Source organism: Macrobrachium rosenbergii, chromosome 31 (genome assembly GCF_040412425.1).
Source record: "Macrobrachium rosenbergii isolate ZJJX-2024 chromosome 31, ASM4041242v1, whole genome shotgun sequence".
NCBI classification, from domain to species: domain Eukaryota; kingdom Metazoa; phylum Arthropoda; class Malacostraca; order Decapoda; family Palaemonidae; genus Macrobrachium; species Macrobrachium rosenbergii.
In genome coordinates, this window is record NC_089771.1 from 33,341,759 (window position 1) to 33,363,171 (window position 21,413).

At 36.8% G+C, this 21,413-nt stretch overlaps 1 protein-coding gene across 2 annotated transcripts; it reads left to right on the forward strand.

The window, feature by feature from the left end:
* Positions 1–1,159: 1,159 nt before the first annotated feature.
* Positions 1,160–21,158, forward strand: LOC136855526 (neurofilament heavy polypeptide-like). 2 transcript variants are annotated; one of them, XM_067132648.1, is made up of 8 exons: positions 1,160–1,335; positions 2,992–3,043; positions 3,978–4,398; positions 5,537–5,642; positions 6,788–6,999; positions 17,680–17,862; positions 18,334–18,489; positions 19,053–21,158. In XM_067132648.1, the coding sequence occupies exons 1-8, from the start codon at positions 1,175–1,177 to the stop codon at positions 19,232–19,234; spliced, it is 1,473 nt and encodes a 490-aa protein (XP_066988749.1). In that variant the 5' UTR covers positions 1,160–1,174; the 3' UTR covers positions 19,235–21,158. The 2 variants fall into 2 exon arrangements, with proteins under 2 accessions (XP_066988749.1, XP_066988750.1); XM_067132649.1 differs by lacking the exon at positions 1,160–1,335 and adding an exon at positions 1,366–1,418.
* Positions 21,159–21,413: the final 255 nt, after the last annotated feature.

The window sequence follows — 21,413 nt, forward strand, 5'->3', positions numbered from 1 at the left end:
CTATGAAAAAAAGATGGCTCAACAATCCTGTTATGCATTCCTTTCCTTCTTTGTTCATTGCGTTCTCTGTTCTTCATGGTAGCCATGAGAACATTTTTATGTCCCATAAGATGGTCCCATCGCAATCTGTGGTTACTGAAGTGCTTATAAATTGATAAAGGTAAGGTTTTAATGACATTTAGAAGTCCGGTCAACCGCAGATGCATTGTAGGAAAGCAGAGGCTTCCCACTTTATCTGAAAGCTTAGACCCAGCTGCAATTTAGGCTTATGATGTTTTTTACAGGCCAACAAAACGGGGCAACCTCCATCTCTGCTTAATCTTCTGAGACTCTGGGAAGCCAAGACTTGTCTCCAGCTATATCACAAACGAACTGCTGTTCATTGGAGGCTGGAGTGATATCAGTAATGAAGGCCTAATCAATCATTGATTCAGAAGTCCTACAACTAGCCCACAGATTATTAACAGATAGTGGTAGCATCTATACTGAACAGAGTATTCATGGAATGTTTCCATCCATTTTGGTTGCATTTTATGTTCTCATTGACACTTGGTATTGATGCCTCAAGAACAAGCTGATGTTTTTGAATTCTCGAACATATTTTGGGGTTTGTGTACTGTTACTGGAAGGGTTTTATAAACTAAATATCATTCTATAGTGCTTCTGGAACAATCACGACAATTTACTTGTAAACAATATAACTTTGGAGGGATTGTTTTGAGAGAAACATCCCATAGTACATTGTGGTCTCGAAAATTATATGATACCGGGTTTATTTTTGCCACATATCGAAGTTCAAAGGAAGATTAAATGAATTAAGAGTCAAACACAAATACCACCATTTAAATTTTCGCGCTAATTCAAGTAGATGAGCTAAGCGAAGAATCTACATCGAGTAAACAATAGGTTTCGGACGTAAATAAATGAAATTAATATCTTGGGATACCAGAACTAAAATATCACACGTCACTCCTCGTATGCCTTTCTTAATATCCACATAAATATTTTTGTTGTTGTTATTGTGAACGATAGAGCCACCATGCTGGGGTCCGAGAAATGTTTATTCGAAAGCCTGCACCAAATCTCTACTTTTTTTAGGAACTCTAATGATTTTACTTAACTGAGTATAATGTAGTGTATTAATAGAAATTTTAAAATTTAAAAGGATAAAAGTATGCTCAAAACTATCCATTATCACGATCTAATAAATAAGCACCACAACGAAGTCAAATCACAGGTGTTCGAACCCACTTTCTTGTTTTGTTCTGTGATCTATTCCAAAGGCGTCCTGCACTCGAGGTTGAGAGCTACCGCGCTGAACCTTTTAAAAAAAATGTAAGGAAACTTCTACACGGTGAAAAAATCCAGTGAATTGACGTGTGTGACAAATATTAACGCGACGTTTCTCAAATACGCCAGTATTTATAATAGATTGTTTGTGGTTTTGAGAAGCTAAAGCCTAGACCCATGTTTTGTTTACATTGTGTTGGACGGTATCCTGTTCAGACACCCATGACGATAACTGTATTTATTGTAGAGCAAGGCCACGTTTATCGTTATCGTAGAGTCGTGGGTGTTTTATTATGTCATTAACGGCGACGGTGCTGGTATCGTAAGGATTTAAAGGCTGCTTACCTTGTTGAGGGCGTAAGCGTAATTTTTTGCTAACCTCAGCAGAAATGGTTGTCTAGGCGTAGGCTGGAATTACCGCATATTTTCTATCTTATTTTCTAATTATTCCTGTCCTAGAATGTTTCATAGGTCGTATTTAACCTGGGGCTTGAACCCACTGGTAAATTTTCACGCAAATTTAGGCCTTATCATACTAGAGAGTTGTAAATAGGTTTATCCTTTTGGTAGTCATGCAGACTGAAGGGTCGTTATTGTAGGCCTGTTTCTATTAGGGAGCGAATGCAAATTAGGGGGTCGGGGCTACTGTAGGCCCAGTAGCAATTTTTGTAGTAGGCACTTCAGAGGGAAATTACCTTTAACTAACCTAACTTTGGATGATGACCTAATCTGGCTGGCAATGAAGTAGGGGGCATAGCTATAATGTGGTTCTCCTTGTAACCAACTGGTTCTTCTTTAAGTAATGCCATGTGACCTCACAGTTATGGGCTACCACAGTAGGTACTGGGGTTTTGGATAATCTTGTTATATATATTACCCTAACGTCATGTAAGGTACAAGGTCCATCATTAGCTATGCCTGTATTGGTTCGAGACGCTTTGCTCCCCAGAATCCCAGTAGGTAATTGGGGTTCTTGACAATCCTATTCACCTAACCCAGGTTACTGTAAATTAAAATTGGTAGAAATCTAAGGGAGAGCTCCACACGAAAATATTATTTATTAATTAAATATTTTTGTTTGAACTCCATAGAAAATGGTGTATGTAATGCAGTACAGGTGAGGTCATATGAGAAACTGTAATGATAAAAGTTTTTCTTCCTCATTGAACTAATTTTCCTCCTCCTCCTCCTTCTCCTCCTCCTCCCTCACCATTGGACCATGTGTTAGAGTGAGGGAGTGGAGCCTTTCTGTTTAAATATTTGTTATTTTAGGTTAACACACAGACACCTATTTGGAAGTGACGTCACTGAAACTTACACTGTTAGACTAAGGCCAAAACAGCATGTGCCACCATCATGACACCAAAATCAACCCCCCAGTCCCCAAGTCCCCGTAGGGGGTTAATGCCATCAGTGCACCTCATGCTGTGCACTGTAGGCATTACTTAAGATTCTTTGCAGCTTCCCTTTGGCCCCCAGCTGCAACCCCTTTCATTCCTTTTACTGTACCTCCGTTCAAATGCTCCTCCTTCCATCTTTCCACCCTTTCCGAACAGTTGATTCATAGTGCGATTGCGAGGTTTTCCTCCTGTTGCACCTTTCAAACTTTTTTATTGTCAATTTTCCTTTCATTTCTGAATAACCTCTTAAGTCCCAGCTTAAACTATAAATATTTAATACATTGCTTATTTTACTTAACAGGACTGAGCCAGTAGCCGCCCAAGATTCTGCTATGGAGTCAGATGAACAGCAGGTGTGTATAGTACAATTTAACAGTTTTAGTAATTCTAACATTTTGTAGTTCTTATTCATGTAATTTTTTTGAAAGTTGTACAATGAGTTTCCCTGCAAGTATCTTATGACTAGTTATAGCGATCATGATATGATCTATTTCTCTTAACTCATAAGTACCAATTTGTTTACAGATATAGTACCTAACATTCTTGATTTATCTGTACACTTCAATACAGGACACAATTGTAGTTTGCCAAACAATTTTCAGTTTAGCAAATGTCATTCCAAAATTTTGCCGAGTCAAGCTTTCTGTTGGCCCCACACAAAAAGTTTTGGTTCACGAAATGATCCTCAATTTAATTTAAAAAATCATGCTGTAATATTTATAAAATCTGGAATGCACTCAGCGACTCTTCACATATCCGAATCAGTGAAAATATGATGCTAAATTAATATGCCCTGTGCTAAGTATCTCCAGTGTTGTCTTGTTAACATACCTGTTTTTTCTCAAGCTTCTTGCAGAATCATGTGCTTTGGGTGTTGAAAGATTTATACAAGGTGTTAGGTTCACAATTTTTTTTCTTATTTTAAAAGTGCAATTTCCATAAATACAAATAATTGTGATTGTAGGCTAATTAGGCCATAGGGTAAGGGCCAGCATTTTGAAAATAAGTTGCAAGAAGACTATTACCGTTTAAGATAGAGTGTTAATGACTTTATGTGGAATTGCTATACACAGTAAACTGTGTGAGTTGACTGACGGATATCATGTAAGCTTTATGTAATCTTGTTAATTAATGGATTTCATTACCTATTGGAGGGGTAGACTCTCAACTGTCCGTTCAGTTGAGATGCCACTCTAGTTGTTTTGATTTTGTAAAAGCAATTATAATTTTATGGATGAGAATATCATTGTATCATTTGAGTGTTTAATTTAATGATTTATTTTTAAGGATACGAAAATGGAGGCAGACTCAGACCCAAAGGAAGGGAGTCCTGTCGAAGAGAAGGAAACGACTGAAACAAAGGGAGATTCATCCCCTGCAAAGGAAGAGACCTCCAAGGAGGAGGAGGAAGCCCCACCAGAAGCGGACGTACCTCCTGCAGAAAAGGAGTCGGAAGCAGAAGAAAAGGAAAAGGAGAAAGCAGAGGATGGTGGGAAGGAGGAAACGACCACAGACGATGATTCCAAGCTTGACGAAGAGAAGCCGGCTAGCGAAGAAAAGCCTGTGCCCGTCGAAAACGGAGACCACGTGAAAGACGAAGAAGTGAAAGCCGACACTAAAGGAGAGGCGCAGGAAGTAGGGGAAAAACCTCAAGCACCAGTAGACGCACCTCAGAAAAGGAAATGTGGACGGAAATCTACGGCTAATGGTAAGATCTCTCTCTCTCTCTCTCTCTCTCTTTGAAATGTCAGCAGTTCCTAGGGTATCTATCATATTAGGCAATATGTGACATCAGTGCATGGAGCAATTCAAACTCGATGTGGCACTTTTATCTAATTCCAGTCAGGTCTTAACATCAGCGCTTTCAGTATTTATTATAAATATGTACGAGTCCGTATAAGCAAAGATCTCGACGTGGCAATTCCCCACCCCACGGTAACCCTGGATTTTGTTCTTATGAATGGATCAAACCTCTCACTTTTCTTTTTTTACAAAATCAGAGAGGGCTCGGTCCCAATTACATCAACACCTTCAAAAACTAGAAACCTTTTCCCTTCAATCCCAGTGCAGTTCTAGAACTGGTGTCAGATTCTCTCTGCCACAACCCAGCCAACGTTGTTTGTGCATTATTATTAACTCTAGTAAGTCTTTTTGCACGCTTCTCTCTTGTGAGAAGAGTTGAGAGTAAAGTTAGTTTGACCTTTCAGCTGTAGGGTTCTCTGTATTTCTCAAAATTATTTTTCATTAAATTTTTTGTTGATCTTCTCCAGTTCATATTCCTGAGCCACCTCTTTCCAGTACACTTTAATGCTGTATCCTCCTTGGGAACGGAAAATTGTTCCGAGGAATTTTTTCTGCAAATCACGGGTATTCATTTTTATATAATGAAAAGTGAAGATCGTTTCGTTCTACACGTTCGTGGCTGTCTTACGATTTAATCTGCATGTGCATTATATTCTAGCCCTTTAGCCTATGTTCCCTTTGTTCTCTATTTATCTAACTATCTAAGGCTGCGTCCACACGATCGAGCTTTGTTCGACGAACTTTGTCCAGTGTGACGTCAGAAGCGGACACAGTTCTGACTTTGCCCGCGGTTTCTCCGCTTCTGACGTCCCATCGGACAAAGTTCGTCGAACAGAGCTCGATCGTGTGGACGCAGCCTAACTTTTCTAGTGACTTTATATTAATTTTCTCTTTAATTAAGACCAAATAGTTACTTCTTTTGTAATGCCACAGTGCACAAAGTAAAGTTTTATATGGCTATGCTATATTAAGTATGTAACACAAAATTCCTAGATCCTTCAAGATTTGATCACATGCTATGTATATCTTTTCCTACTAAACAGTTGTGGCAGGTGGTAGTTCAGTCAAAGTTCCAGAAGGGTGGCGCCGAGAAGTTGTTCAGCGAACGGGAGGGGCGTCAGCTGGAAAAATGGATGTTTACTATTACGGGTATGTTTAAAAGATTGTGTATGTTGTGTATGTTTCACACATTGTATATGATTATGCAGTAATCATAATGCATTATGAATATGACAAAATCACACATAGATTGTATTCATATTTGTTGATTATATAACATTTCTAAAACCCATTATAATTAAGACAAGTCATGCCCCGTGTTTGAATATGGAATTCATCATATCAAAAGTTCAGACCCAAAGTAATTTCAGCTCATTGTTGGTCACTTATTTGACCCGTGGTTATTTCGTGAATAGCCCGCATGATCCTATCCTTTTAATGTACAGACAGTAGAGTAGCACTGGCAATTAAATGTTTTTGTGTGAATGTCCAAAATAGATTTGACAACGAATGTCAAGTTTTAGAGACAAAGTAATTTTGTCAGAATCATCATTTTCAACGAGCCCACTCATTAAATTTTTAAAGACCTGAAATTTAATTAATAAAATCTAAACCTCATTGGTAATTAAGACAAATCCTTTGGGACAGCACTGTAAGAGCTAAACATATTTGCTCAGTGGTTTGATTCAGCTTGTTGTTAATAATAGTACTTCTAGTGAAAAAGAATGCTGGTAATTGCATATTCTTTGAAATTCAAAAGCCCCACATGTTAACAAATGAAAGTTGCTGGTATTATGGGAGAACAGTTGGGGATAATGTATTAATACTTACTTATGGGAAGAAGTAACCAGTTTGATATATAGTTGGGAACTAATGGATCTGAGTACCCTTCTACAGCTGTTGTTGGCATTCATTGGAAAATTGTAAGGCAGAAAATTGGGCAGTAGGAGGGTTTGGGGTAATGCAGTCATTTTGACATGCTTGTTTACGAAAAAATATTTTTTGAATACAAAGATTTTTTTTTATATTTTTTGTAAGTACTGTAGTATAGTCACTTTGGTGAAGCAGTGCCCTGAAGCTTTCGAGCATGGTATTTTGTGATAAAGCTACCACATGGTTCTGCTTTCAGTCAGACCACTATTCTTTACACAGAACATAAGTTGGATTCCCTTTAGGTATATGGTTGTTATAGCTAACTGAAGGACATTTATGAAAACTGAGTGTTCAGACAACATATATGGCTATTATTTGCTTAGGAAAGTAAGTTTATAATGAAACCGTTCTATCTTTTCCAGTCCCACCGGGAAAAAGCTCCGCAGCAAAGTCGAATTGCTGAAGTACTGCGAGAAAAACAATATAACCGTCAATGTAGACGATTTCATGTTCTCCCAGCCGAAGGGGATGCCCAGCGTAGGGACTCAAAAGGCCGCGGCCCCCAAAGCACCAAAGACTGGCCGGATACCAAAGACAGAGTCTCCAAAGAAGAGGAAAGCCAAAGTAGAGGAGGGTAAGGAGGAACCTTTGAGTAAAAAGAAAAAAACCGATGATTTAAAGTCCGAGAAAAAGAAAAATGACGGTCTGAGTTCCGATAAGAGGAAAAAACCGGACGATTTAGGTCCTAAAACACAGAAACCAGTCGTAACCTCCAGAGCGGGGAGAGTTGTCAATTCCAGAAAAGCTGCCAATCCGAAAAAGGTAGCGAAACCCGAGAAGAAGAACGAGAAATCTCACAAAGGAGTAGGCGCAGCCAAGGCTAGGAATTCAGAGAAAATACGGGAAAAGATTTACATGAAATTTCCCTTCAAGAAAAGATAAGACCAAAGATAATTAGTTTTGGTGTTAGCAAGGTAGGATTTATTCTTAGTATTTATGACAGTTTATTGTTATTCGGAAGGGTTGCGATGTGAGGAATCCTTGAGACACGTTACGCCAGTTTGGATATAAAAATTAATCTGCAGTTAACCACCTTCACTAAATGACAGACGCCTGTCATTCAGTCAGGTGGAATTGGACAGACATCGATAAGGCGAGTTGTGGCTGTCCGCCTGGTCATAATTGTAGCATTGGTTTTTATTTGTTTATTAGACTTCTTGAAGATTTGCTGCATTATTTCAGGTTGTCGTGTCCTTTCAGTGCCTTTTATCTTCGAAAAGGTTACTTTTGTGTATTGCGTAGCGATAGAATTCAAAATAGATCGGCATCAATTAACAACAGTGACTGTGGAGCCAAATTTTTAACCCTTCGTGGAAAGTTTGAAAACTCCGTTTAGAAGGCGTAGCGAAATAGAATATAGATATGTTAGTAGTGTTTTTTTTAGTCTGATAGTATGTATTACAGTGATAAAAGTTAGTTCATTAATAAGATTTGCATCTGCCATTGCTATAGGTCATTTCATAAAGTTTGCTTAGGACTGTGAAGTAGGTCATTTCATTGATAGGATTGTTGCACTTTATTCAGTTAGAGTTGTAGGATATACAAGAACATTATAAGTCCAGTTTCATTGTTATTTGTAAATATTTTAAAGTGGCATTTCTGTTGTAGAAGACTTACATCTATACCGTATATCCACTTGGTATTTTGAAATATTACTTGGTATTTTGAAATATTACTAGGGGGAATACTTTCAGTGCAATAACTGCCACATTTTTTACAGTCAAAATCACCACTGCCTGTCCAATGCAGTCTAATTTTTAAGTAACTTCTAATGAACAGTGGTTTGTGATTATTGTTTTCCTCTCAAGATGATATAGAATATCAGGTAATGCCCAACGTTACACAAAGGTAGGGTTTTATTAGAATAAGTTGTAAGATGAGAATGTTTTGTGTAGGGAAGTGACAAGGTTTTGACTCTGATAAAGTTTAACGTACTGTTTTAGTAGAGGTTCCGTTATCTGAAATAACAATTGATTCTAACTTATTTTGGTCTCTATGTAGCCCGGCTACATAAAATGGAGAGTTTAACAATTTCTTTAAAATCGGACAATTTAGATGGCAAGGTTTCGGTTAGCAGCTGTTTTGCAAAGTTAAGTGATTATGTTAATGGAATATACTGCTTGTGGATTCATACCAAGTTCCTTCAAAGAAAAGCGTGATGTAACACTTGTGTTTTCTGTACAGTTTCATTAGTAGGTATGCTTTTCCTGCCTTTGACAGTTATGTTATTGTGATTTGTTATTTATAATCACTTTCAACCTTGTTATGAATTCTAGTATGATAGGATTTTAAAAACCTGGGTAAATTTCAAATATCAAGAATCAATTTGAGTTAAGTAAAATAATTTCAGTACACATTCATGTTATGTTTGGACATTAAAACATTATGTATTTCAGTAATGTCAAGGTTTAGATATACAGTATGTAGACTTTTTTTATATATATGAAAGTGTACAGTATATAGACTTTTTTTATATATATAAAAGTGTACAGGCAGTCTTGGATATCGGCAGCATTGGTTATCGGCGATCCGGTTGTACGGCGCTTGTCTAGCGATGACGATAACTGGGTTTTCAACACCGATTCCCGGTTATTGGCACTGATTGCAAGTTATCGGCAGCGCCGATCACCGATTATCGGCGCCGATAACCAGGAATCAGTGCTATTATTGCCGATTTTCGGTCATCGTCACGCTGTCGGGAACGGAACCCCGCCGATAACCAGGGCCTGTCTGTATTATGTTTTAGTGGACGTGGATCTAGCAACATTATCCTTAAAAGTCAGCACAAAAGTCCAGAGGACTTGATTTGTGTAGCACTGGGTTACCATGAGACTTGGGAAGTTTACAAGAATGCGTGTAAATGTATGCTGTTGTAATTACTGGCATTCAGTTTTGTTTTGGAGTTGCTTTCAAGGTTCAATTATGTTCTTAGTTTTGGAAACCCCTCGTTTGAAAATGTAACAAAATACAGTTCTGTTTAACTGCCAGATTTCTGGACAAAGTGAAATTACTCCTTGTTTAAATTCAGGGGTTTCATTTACAGCTTGGTTATTAACAGTGAGAAAAATGGGAGACGAACACGTATGTTAAAAGACATGGAGGTATTTTATTTTTAGGCATCTTTGAAATATCTAGGTTTGCTGATTCACAAGGCATCTGAAGCGTTTATCCCCTTTTTTTTAATCACATGAAGTCAGTTGTTTTGGCATAACTATTCCTGGTTGGGATTAGATTTATTATTTGTAGATTTATAGAATATAGGCTGAATTGTTCTACTTGAGGAAATTCCAAAAAAGTTTCTGATTAGGAATAGTGTTTTCCCTTTTGTAGAGATGTAAAACAGTATTTGCTGCATTATTTTCCATTTGTGGACATTCTGAGATTCTCTGAAGGCTTTCTGAAAGCTTCTACAGTGCAGTATTTTGTTCAGTCTCTAAACCTGGTGGTGGTTCGAGTTATGTTTTGGAGAGTAGAGCCTCGGGTATTCCCGTAGCTACAAAAATGAAGTCCCACCATTTAAATCTGGCCGTAAATACAAATATTATAAAAATAATTCAAAACAACCACTTTGGGTTGCATTTCCAAACCCATAGGGCTCCCCCAAAGGATTAAAACTCATGAGAATTGAAAATAGGAGCAAAGTAAAGTTGACGTTGGACAGCTAGGTCAGAAGATGAGTAAGGGAGTGGATGGAAACTGATGAAGCAATGAAGCTAGAATTGAAGAGTCACTGCAAAGAACCTCAGCGTTACTTTCCTGCAGGGTAATTGTAGTGTACAAAGGTCAACAAACTAGAGGATATTAAATTTTTGCTATTTATTATTTGTTCAGATCATTAAATGTAAATATAATGGTACCATCTGTCTCGAGAAATTGATGCACACATTTCAGGAGACCTTAGAATAATAGGGATGAAAGCTTAGGGGTAATGGTAAGTTTAAATGTATTCATTTTACGACTGGTTACAATTCGGGCTGCATCAGATAGTTCTCAAAATATTTTAGCGTAAGCATGGCTTGTTTCGTTAAAGAATAATCTCATGGTACAAAAATGTAACTACTGTACATACTTCAGCACTAGACTAGCATGTAGGCTGCTGTGTGTGTGTGAGCGCACCTGCATTTAGTATATACTGCAGTGATATTTTCCCTTTGCTGTCGGCCAAGTACTGTATTTTGTGCTTGCTAAATCAGTCGACCCTTAGTTCTTGTGAGATTTTTATTTTCCAAAACGTTGGCATATATACCTGCATATGTGGGGTGTGGTAACCCATTACGCCGTAATTCCATTAACCTTTTGTAGGAAGTCTTCCTGTAAGGCCAATTTTTTCGGAGGCAAGTATTCCATGCAATTGTGGTTAGGTCCCTCTCTGAGTTTTTCCTTTGGGACTGTTAGACAATGCCCACTTAGTTGCCTGTTCTGTACATTCTGTTTTCAAGATTTTATTGTTTTGCAAATCGAAAGCTATTGTACGGGCTCAAAATGACTCCCGTGCTTCATGAAATTAGCTTGCTGTTATATTTAGATTTTATTACCTTGTTTTTAGTTTGACAATTTTGATATAAACTTCAGAAAAAAATTTTTGTAGGCGAGCTGTGTCAAGTATAAGTTACAATCAACTTTTTTTTTTTATATAAACTTTGGAGTTTTGTTTACCCATGGTATTTGAACCAGATGGGTACTGGCGGAAACAATTAAAAGTATTCTTATTTTATTTAAAGAAAAAATAGTGTTCTGTATCATACTTAGTCTTCTAAAATGGGTTTGTCTCTACATCACAAAGCAAACTTGTCTTGCTGCTTTAGTATTTCAAGATTTTTACAGCCACCAAACTCCAGTCTTCCTTTTTCTAGAGCCAAAAATGTGTCTCCTTTAAGCCACGCCTTGAAGGATGAGTTTTATAATGCTGTGGTTTGCCAGTATGAGATTGATTCAGTATCCTCCTTGCGTTTTTGTCCTTGGTACCAAATATTCACGGCTACTCATTCAGGTGATGACTGTTGGCTCACTGTTCCCCGTAACAATTCTGCAGGGATTGTAGAAAGGGTCACCCAGCTCAGGTGTACAGTATTGCATCACTGCAATTAGGTCATTCTAAAATCTGTTGGTATTTATTGTCAAGAAGAAGATTTCCAAGGGACAAGGTCAGGAGACTGAGAGAAGACAACAGAGCAGTACTAGTTTATAGTTGTTTAACTTTAATTTCTTGCCGTTGGTGGTCATTTTGGATTTCAGTTGTTGGTCTTGTGATGTTTGGAACAGTTTTCTAAGCTTCATTAGGTTTGTAACACATGCAGCTTTGAGTTTTTGACAGTTTTTGTGGAATTACACATGTCCAGAGAATTGGAAGTTATTTGTAATGAGTGTAGGTCTTGCAAAAATCTGTTAAGTTTTGTTCCTCTGTAAAGAAATTCAGTGAAGTGAAAGCAACAGTACTTGAAGGTTAAATAGTTTTGAAGTGACTTAAGCTTTAATTAATTTTCTGATTTATCCAAAGATGGGTCATCCCTTCATTTTTTATGTAAAAGAATAAAATATAGTGGATGCAGTATGTTTTGAACTTTCAAAACAGTGGTTTCAGAGAGCATTACGTACTGCAATAATTTTGGATGCTAATGGTTTATCCCTGTGTACAGTAAAGTTTTACTTTTTAGACTTAATAAATTTACCTCCCGAAGTAAGTACTGCACTTAATGTATAGATGGTAGGTACGGTGTCCAGTGTATGGCAAGGATAGTTATGAGTAGCAACTTTTGGGACGTAGATCTCACTGTTCGTATATACCCCATTGTGTATTTTATCAGTATAAATGGTTTATACTTAACGCCAGGTAATTCTCCCAACAAATTTGTATAAAGGGGAGTGTGTAAAACTGTCGTCCTATTAAAGAGAAGATTTGTTTAGAGGCTCATGTGACCAAAATGTTTATTGGTAGATTTCTATTGAGGTAAACTCATCAGGGTTCAGATTAATGCCAGGAAAATGTGAACTTAAATTTTTCATTGTACAGAGGGTTTGCTGTGTAATGTCCAAACATACTTTGCAATTTCATATTTGCTCATGTTTTTTCATGTATGGCATAATCACCTCTTTCCATAACCAACCAGAAAAGATAATATCAGTAGAAGATTTATGGAATTCATTTTTTTATGGGTAATTAAAAGCATTTGTGAATGTTATTTATTGTAAAAATAATTGTGAAATAAATTGCTAAAAAAAAAAAAATACTCAAGTCTCCACAGCGTCACAAATCATCTGGTCATTGGTAACAGATATTAATTCACACAAAATTTGGAAAGGGTGTTTATGCCAGAGTCTTTACTTAAATGTTTCAGGTATGGAGTGTAATTTTGACACTCGAGATCGATTCTTGATGATTTGTGATTTTGTGGCATTATTCTTAACCTTAACACTTTAACCTTGTTGTATGTTGTGGCGAAACTTGAAGTGCATGAGAAGGAATTGGTTGAAAAATTAAACCGTCGCAAAGTGTATTTGCAAATAAAGTCACATTTGAAGCTGTATATCTATATAGGCGTAAATGCTAAAGACTTGTGAAACACTAGAATATGTCAATAACAGTCTTCTTTTCGAGCTGTGAAACGTCATGGATTGTTCATATTTTTCTTGATTATTGCTGTGTTTAACCAGAATAAGGATGAACTGGATAGCTGTGACAGCTGTAACTGGTCCTAATTTTGGCAAAAAAATAAGAAATGGCATAAATTACAACAAAAATGCCTTGTAAAATTTACAACTGCAGCCATAAAGATTTCCATAGGATTGATTATACAGTACAGTACGTATATATGTGTTTGTGTACATACGGGAATCTCTCTCATATCCAAATTGATACACTACTCAAGGGTCTGCCGAATAATGGTAAATTTGGGATATGATAAAAAAACAAATTACAGCTGTAAAATGGCAACACCCTACCCATACCCCCTACTGTGTCAATACCACATAACTGTAAACACTAAGTATGCTTATTAACAACATATGAACTGAAAACTTGATGAAAAAGCCAGTTACCTACCATATTTTCCCATATTTGTAAAAAAATGTACTATATAAATACATTTTGTCTACTGAAAAAGCAAAACTCTCTCTCTCTCTCTCTCTCTCTCTCTCTCTCTCTCTCTCTCTCTCTCTCTCTCTCTCTCTCTCTCTCTCACACCTGACACGCAATAAGAAAGGTACTGTACTGTATACTATGATTTGGGTATAACTCTGCATTAAATATCAGTAAATATGAGTGAAGGACCTGATTAAATATACTTCAAATATCACCTAGATATCAAGAAATCTAGTTACTCTAGATATCAGAAGGTATGACTGGAGTATCTGGAAATCAAGATATACTCCAAATATTAATACCGTAGATGTAACAGGTATGTGGGAATCAAGATATTCCAATTAACAATACGTAAGACCGATGTATGTGGATCTCGAGTTACTAGAAATATCAGGTGTGACTGAAGTGGCCATGATTCAGCGTAATTTCAGTTACTGATGGATATCACTGAAGTCTGGAAATCAATATATGGACCTCAAATATATTGTATATAGATATGATGTACTTATGTATGATATAAAATATTCCAAATACCAATAGACAAGATGTGTATCGGGAAATTAAGATACTCGAAATATCATTACATGGGACTGGGGTATCTGACGATCTAGTTACTCCAGACATCAGCGGATATGACTGAAGCATCTGACATTCAGCATACTCCAATTATCAATAGGTGGGACATATATAAGACATAATGGGAAATCAAGATACTCACAATACCAGTAGATATGACTGAGATATGTGATTAAACTTATTCCTAACACCATTAGATATGACTGAACTGTGTAGAAATCAAGAACCCCAAATATCTATGGATAGGACCAAAGTATCCCAAAATCCAGGTACTCCAAGTGTCTATAGATAGGACTGAGGTCTTTGGCAATGAAGATAGTACTCCAAATATCACCACACACCCAAGAATGTGAATATCTGAGTTTTATGTGGAGGTGTACCTAATAGCAAACTTGAGTAGATGCACATTAAGTAACTTGGGCAGACATACTTTTAGTTTTCAATAAGAAGTAAAAAAGTCATAGGGTTAAATTTTTAAAAAAGCCAAATTAAGCTATAAATATTAAACCAGGCCTCAGGACACAAAGACAACTCGAAGCTAATGGAAATAATGTATGGTAGAAACATGTCTCAATTTTAATAAATTGTGTTGTTAGTGGAGTGTAGAATGGATGAAAGTTGCAGATGATACACTGCTGAAAGAGGTTAGTAAAGAGAAATTGTGGACCTTGCAAATGTTTGGAAAGCAACTTAAAGTAAATGGGTATACAGATAATGGTAAGATGAGACAATAGGTAATTCATAGAGTTTGTGAAGCAGGAAAAGTAGTTTGATGAGTGCAAAAGATCGAGAAGACACTCGGAATTGTCTATTGAAGCCAAGGTGGGAATGCACGAAGGGATTGTTGAGCCAGTTCTTTTATGGAAGTGAATTGTGGATGATGAATGCAAATGAAAGCAGAGGGTTTTAAGATATTCAGGGGAACTCTTTTCAAAGTACAGTACAGTATATGGTATATTTTATAAGGAGAACCGATAGGGTGTGAAATGAGATATGTAGAAGTGATGTGGAAAGGGTGAAGTCAGAGTATTCTGAGATGGTTTGATCAAATGGAAAGAATGGTTAGTGATCAGGTTGGTGACTAGAGTTTATAACTCTAAGTGTTTGGAATGAGGATAGGCAGACATAGGGATGGTTAGGCAGATGAAGTAAAATAAGCATTGCAAAGGAAAAACCTGAATGTCCAGGAAGCTTGAGAATGTTGCAGTGTGTGTGTAGGGTGGTTTGATGTGCACATTATATTCTGTGTAAGTGTATGAAGTAAATATTGTTGTAGACATTTTACTCAGTGTTCAACAATGATAAACCAGTTTAAGAGGGAGATACAATAAGTCGGTAATCAACACCTTTGTCATGAGGACTTCACACTGTTCCATATGGCCCCTTAAAACCCTGAATGAGTATCCCATGTCCTCATGAATACTGTATAATTGAACAAGGATATTAGCAGGATGATCAGGGTATAGATGAACTGGTGTTATGACAAATAAAGGCAGTCCTTGCTTATCAGTGGCATCGGTTAATGGCGTTTTGGTGTTACGGCGCTCGGCTAGCAACGCCGTTAACCAGATTTTCAGTGACAGTAAGTTGTTTATTGGCGTCGTTGAGCGGCTTATCGGGATCGGTAAGCAGTTTATCCGCACCGATATCCGGTTAGTGGCGCCGTTAAGCTGTTTATTGGCACTGTCATAGCCGATTTTCGGTTAGCACCGCTCGGCTGGGAACGGAACCCCGCTGTTAACCAGGGACTGCCTACTTTGACAAGAGATCCATGCACCAAAATTATGCCAGGACTAGTACACCTTTAGAGATGTCAGTAACATTTGCACCCATGAATCTTACCATCTGTGTCAAGCCTATCATATTTCACAAGAACTTCAGGGCTGCTAGCTTTCTCCACAATAACTGTTCCTTCTCCTGAGAATTTAAAGAAGAGTAACATCAAATACAAATTCCAGACCATGAAATGGAATGTGTCACTCATACTGCATCAGTATGGTGTCTAATCTCCTTTCTAAGCAAGTCTCTGGTACCTGTAGGAAAGAATTTAGTATAAATGTTATGGCCTTGCCAATAACAGCACCCTAACCCCTCAGAGAACAGTAAATGCCATAGATGTTATTCCCCGTAGAGGGGTGGTACCATCAGTGCACCTGACGGTGCATTATAGGCATTATGTAAGGTTCTTTGCAGTGTCCCTTCGGGTCCTATAACCTCGTAGGTCCCAGCACTTGGCTATAGTATAATTCAGACAACTTGATCTCCCATTGCCCTTGCAGAGAAGGTCTGGCTCTGAACTAGCAAAACAGAAAATTAAGAAATTATTTAAATTTCTTGTAATTTTCTAACATTTGGAAAACTTGTATATATTGTTGAAAAAAAAGTCTCTAAGCACAGGATAAACTAAGGTTACATTTTCCCATCTCTGATCTCCAGATGGCTTTTCTGTTTATTTATTCAAAGGTAGTAATAAGCAGTACATGTTTTTATGATGGCTTCAAAATGCTACTCAGAGGAATGATTGACAGTGGCTAGTCTCTCTCTCTCTCTCTCTCTCTCTCTCTCTCTCTCTCTCTCTCTCGTGAGAGTGTGCGTTCATTTTCTGCTGTTTCTTATCTTCAGGCATTTTTGTTATTATTTCTTTTTAACTTCTCTTTCATTATGCAATTTTTCTATTGTATACGTACATTATAAAGATTTACTCTGTCTCTGGACTATTGCATTGTTTGTCATTTACATTAACAGCTCATTTGTGCTCTCCAACGCATTTATTTAGTTTTCTTCTGATCTCACACTCACAAGCAAATATTTATGGAGATAATTTTTACTAACTCAATAAATTTAACACGAATTTACTCGTAAGCATCGTTTTCAAATCAGCCGCATGCCTGGGACGGTCCTGAGTGGCAGTGATGTCACAAACAGCCACACTACTTAACTGTAGAGAGTTAAACCAACCCAGGGTTCCCAGAAGTGCAGACTAAGTCTCATATAGTGAATTCAGTTGCTCAGGTGACACAGGGATTGCTTTTAAATGGGCCAAGGAGGGATGGCTGGACAGTAGTAGTTGTTGACCAGTTGAGAGTAAACAGCAGCAAGCACAGAAATTAAATACAGTACAGTAAAGTAAAAACTTGTTTTTATTGCTGTTTGTGTGACTTTCTAATGTATTAATAATATTCGACAGTCTTGTCAGCCAATATTTCTCCACTGGAATATTTTAAATCTATGGTTTTTGCATTTATGTACTTCCTAAAGTGCAGACTTTTCTCACTAAAGAATCTGCATAGATTTATCCTTAAATTTGCAGCATTCTCTGCTGTTATTTTTAAAACATTTCACAAACTATGTTTTCGTGAACATAGCTTCCTGCACGTCTTTTAGAGACAACAGTTTCCATACGTAAGATAAGTCCCAGGAAGCCCTTATTGCAATTACAATACAGGTACTAGCTTTGTATGAAAAAAGATTTTATAAACTACTGTATACTGTATATTGCAAACATTTTGAAGTGAAAGCAAAAAGTCCACGTTACTATAAATATTATTTGTACAATGTATTTATGACTTTTATCGTTTATTTACTTTTTATCCATTATAGGAAATCCGGGAAAGAAGAAGCGTTCCGAGTACTTCAAACAGAAGTCAGAACCAAGTAGGTTAAGGCTGAAAGGAAGTGAGAAGTGGAACCCTCCCAAATCTCCTTTCAACTTGCTGCAGGAGGTCTTATACCACGATCCATGGAAACTGTTGGTAGGAACAATATTTCTCAACAGAACTACAGGTGAGTAGTGTGAATTAATTTATAAGGTAATGGTAATATTCATGTCCTCGTCTGTGCTAGGTCAAAATCATTTGATCGTTTTATATAGACGAATTACCAGGTTTACTCGGTGTGTATTGAATTATGTTTTAGGTTTTACTGTTTACTGTTTATCTATGTTTGACTGTGGAACAGCCTCCCAGAGGCTGTCGTGCAATTTGAACTTGAAAAGTTCAAGCAAAGATGCAATACATTTATCTATTAATCTATTTTTTCATTTGTAATAAGTGAGGTATCTTCTTTCTCTTACCACCTCGTACGTCTTCCTAATGAACACCATATTCTTTGGAAGCCTGAATTCCAAGTCAGTGGCCCCTCTGGGCTTTTTCCATATGAATAGGTTTCGTCTTCTGAATAATCATAATAATATTTGTTATTAACCTTTTATTACCTTCTATTATCCCCATTATTATTAACATTTGCATTTCACAGGGGAAGAAGCTCTAGGGAAAAACATCCTTTGGAAGTTTCTTGATAAGTGGCCCACTCCAGAAGAAGCTTGCAAAGCCAAATGGGAAGACATTGCCGAGCTCATTCAACCTCTCGGACTTCACGAAAAACGAGCTAAGATGATCATTCGATTTTCAGGTTAGCTTGAAATGTTTTTGTAGTATGCATTAGTTAGTGTCGGTTATCATGGATATGAGAAAGGTTACTTCAAACTTTTTGATGCCTGAAAAAGACCTGCAGAGTTGTACCAGGTACTTCGGCGCTTTACAAACAGTAAAAAAGACTGAGACCAATTGGAAATTCAGACAGAAAGTGCACAAGACTGACCTCATTTCACAAAAAGTTAATAAATGGGAAATCTAGTGTAAAATGTTAACCATCAACTTGCATGACCAGAATAATGCTCCTAGGATAATAAACATTTTCACATGTTCCTTGTCAGAAGTCATGTTTCTGAAGCTATCAGAGTTATCGTCATAAGACTGTACATGTATAGGACTTTTTTTAAATGGAAGTATTTCGACTTAAGTAACAAAGATGTTTTGTCTTTTTTTTTTTTTTTTTACTGAATTGCAATTATATTTTTACGTGAGCTGTGTTAACACAAAAACTGCAGACTAAAATTCATGCAGGTAGTTGATATAATTATCTAAGTTAGAATTATATTTTTATTTACACTCATTCTTTGTTGTTTTTTCCAGAGGAATACCAAACTAAAGACTGGTTATATCCCAAAGAACTACACGGGATAGGCAAGTATGGAAATGACTCCTACAGAATTTTTTGTGTCAATGAGTGGCGCAAAGTACGTCCCACTGACCACATGCTCAATTTCTACATAGACTGGCTCTGGGATAACCAGAGAATTTTGGGGCTTGACTAGTGCTTAGGTGTTGTGAAAGATTTGGATTTTAATATTATAAAACAGTGAGCTACAGTTTGACCATGAAGTGTAAGTTATATTTTAACTACAAAAGTACATATTGCTTAACTTGTCCATTTCAGAATATGGTCACATTTGCTATCATCATTATTAGGTACAGGGATCATCAAGCAGAATGTAAAGGATAATTTAAACAGGAAGAAATTATTCAGATAAGTTTTTAAGTTGAAAGGAACTAAGTCGATAAGTGTGAACTTTGGTGCAGAAGATTTTTTAACATTATATATTTGATCAACCAGAAATTTGGGTAATTGATAGGTTAACACACAGTGACAGTCAATTAATAAGTTGAAAAACATGTAACTTTCCCAGTAACTTTCCGTATTTTGTGGAAACATTGCTCTCTACAAATGTGGTTACGATGAAAATTCCATAAATTTTTGGTGGAACCCTCTTGTAAACTCTGGTATCTAATACACAAATATTACACAATTTATATTTACAATATAACATTCTGTACAGCATATACTTGATATATTATAAATTTACTTCATGCATCTGTTCAGGGAATGCTCATTTTCCTATGAACTGTCCAGTTAGGTATGAATATTGTTTTGAGGAATTTGAGGTTGCGGTTCAGGCTGTGGTTTTTTATACGTAGGTAAATATGTCAAACAGAACAAAACGTACGGGACAGGTATCGGTTATATTGGCAATATTGGTGGTCTAGTAGTCATCTTCTGTCAGTAAGGAAAGCTGACTGGTTATTGTAACTTCTCAGTGACAGAGCAGTGCTTTTATATTATTCAGACAGTTTTCACATTGAACAGGTCTAGCGAAGGAGCCATTGATGTGTTTGAACTGTATAACAGCAGACTGCTGATCCAAGCCTCGTACAGTTTCTCTTTTAAGGTCACGCTCCTCGTGAAGGTTACAGTTTCCGGCTAGCTTTCTGAGAATTTGTACCCCCCTCTCACAGCACCTCATTCATGTACATTATCACATTCATTGTACATAAAGATGTAATTAAAGCCTCACAAACATTTCATAATCATAGATATAAAGGAACATTTAATTATACAGTAGCTGTCAAGTAGGAAATAGGAACATTATTAGTTTTAACAAATTCCTATTTGCTGTGAACATTTTTCAATAATGAACATAAAATGATGATGTAGGATATGAGAAGATGAATTATTTGCGCAGGAAAGGAAATATTTATGGCATCTCTTACTACCTATTACTATTACTCTTGGGTTAGATTGGTTATACAGTATTGATAATTAAAAGTTTGTCTCGGTTGTAGATAGATGATTTGTACGATACCATTGCAACTAAAGAAAATGAAGAATTGTTTGGGTGAGTGCCCTTTTGGCTCATACAAAATCATTGCTTGGTCTTTCCTAGTAATAAACGTTTGAGTTTTCAAAGATGATTAAAAAGATTTTGGAAGGGATTTCGGACATGCAGAAGTCGTATAACAAGGGATTTATTTACTGGAGGTCACTTTCCCGAAAACGTAATTGGTAGCTGACTTAAAAATAGTTTGAATGAAAATGATTTTCCAGCAATTATAATAGTGCTAGGCTACATATATATTGAATTGATTGGAAGAAAAACAGAAATTCGGTATAAGCACAGTACAAGTAAAAGTCACGCAGAGATAGGCAAATCATTTATCACGGTCTTCAGGATATAGTGCGACTTAATTGAGAAAAAAGCAAAGAACTACAGTGTTTGCAAAAGGAGCAATCCTTAGCGGGAATATTATCTGATATTGTAACAGATTGCAAGTATCTTTGATTTTGCCATTATATTAGTTTCATATTTTAAGCATACGATGAATGCTAAGATCTTCTGAAACCTGTTAGTGTATTTTACAGAATTTAATCTTATTTAATGCATTAAATTTTCATCATTACAATTACAGAGTATTGTTGCTAACCCACTAAATCTCCTCATCTAGTCTCGTAGGGCTGGTCTGAGGGGTGAGTTCTTGAATGAGGGCTGAATATTAGAGCACGAAATGTGAAATGAGCTGAACTTCTCTCCAGGAAGAGACCAAAGGGGATGAAATGATAAGTAAAAGGGGCAAAACAAAACAAAGGGGTAAAGGAATGCAGCAAAGAACCTTCAGTACCACCACCAGGTGCCTTACAGAGTATTCTGTAGGGCTTAA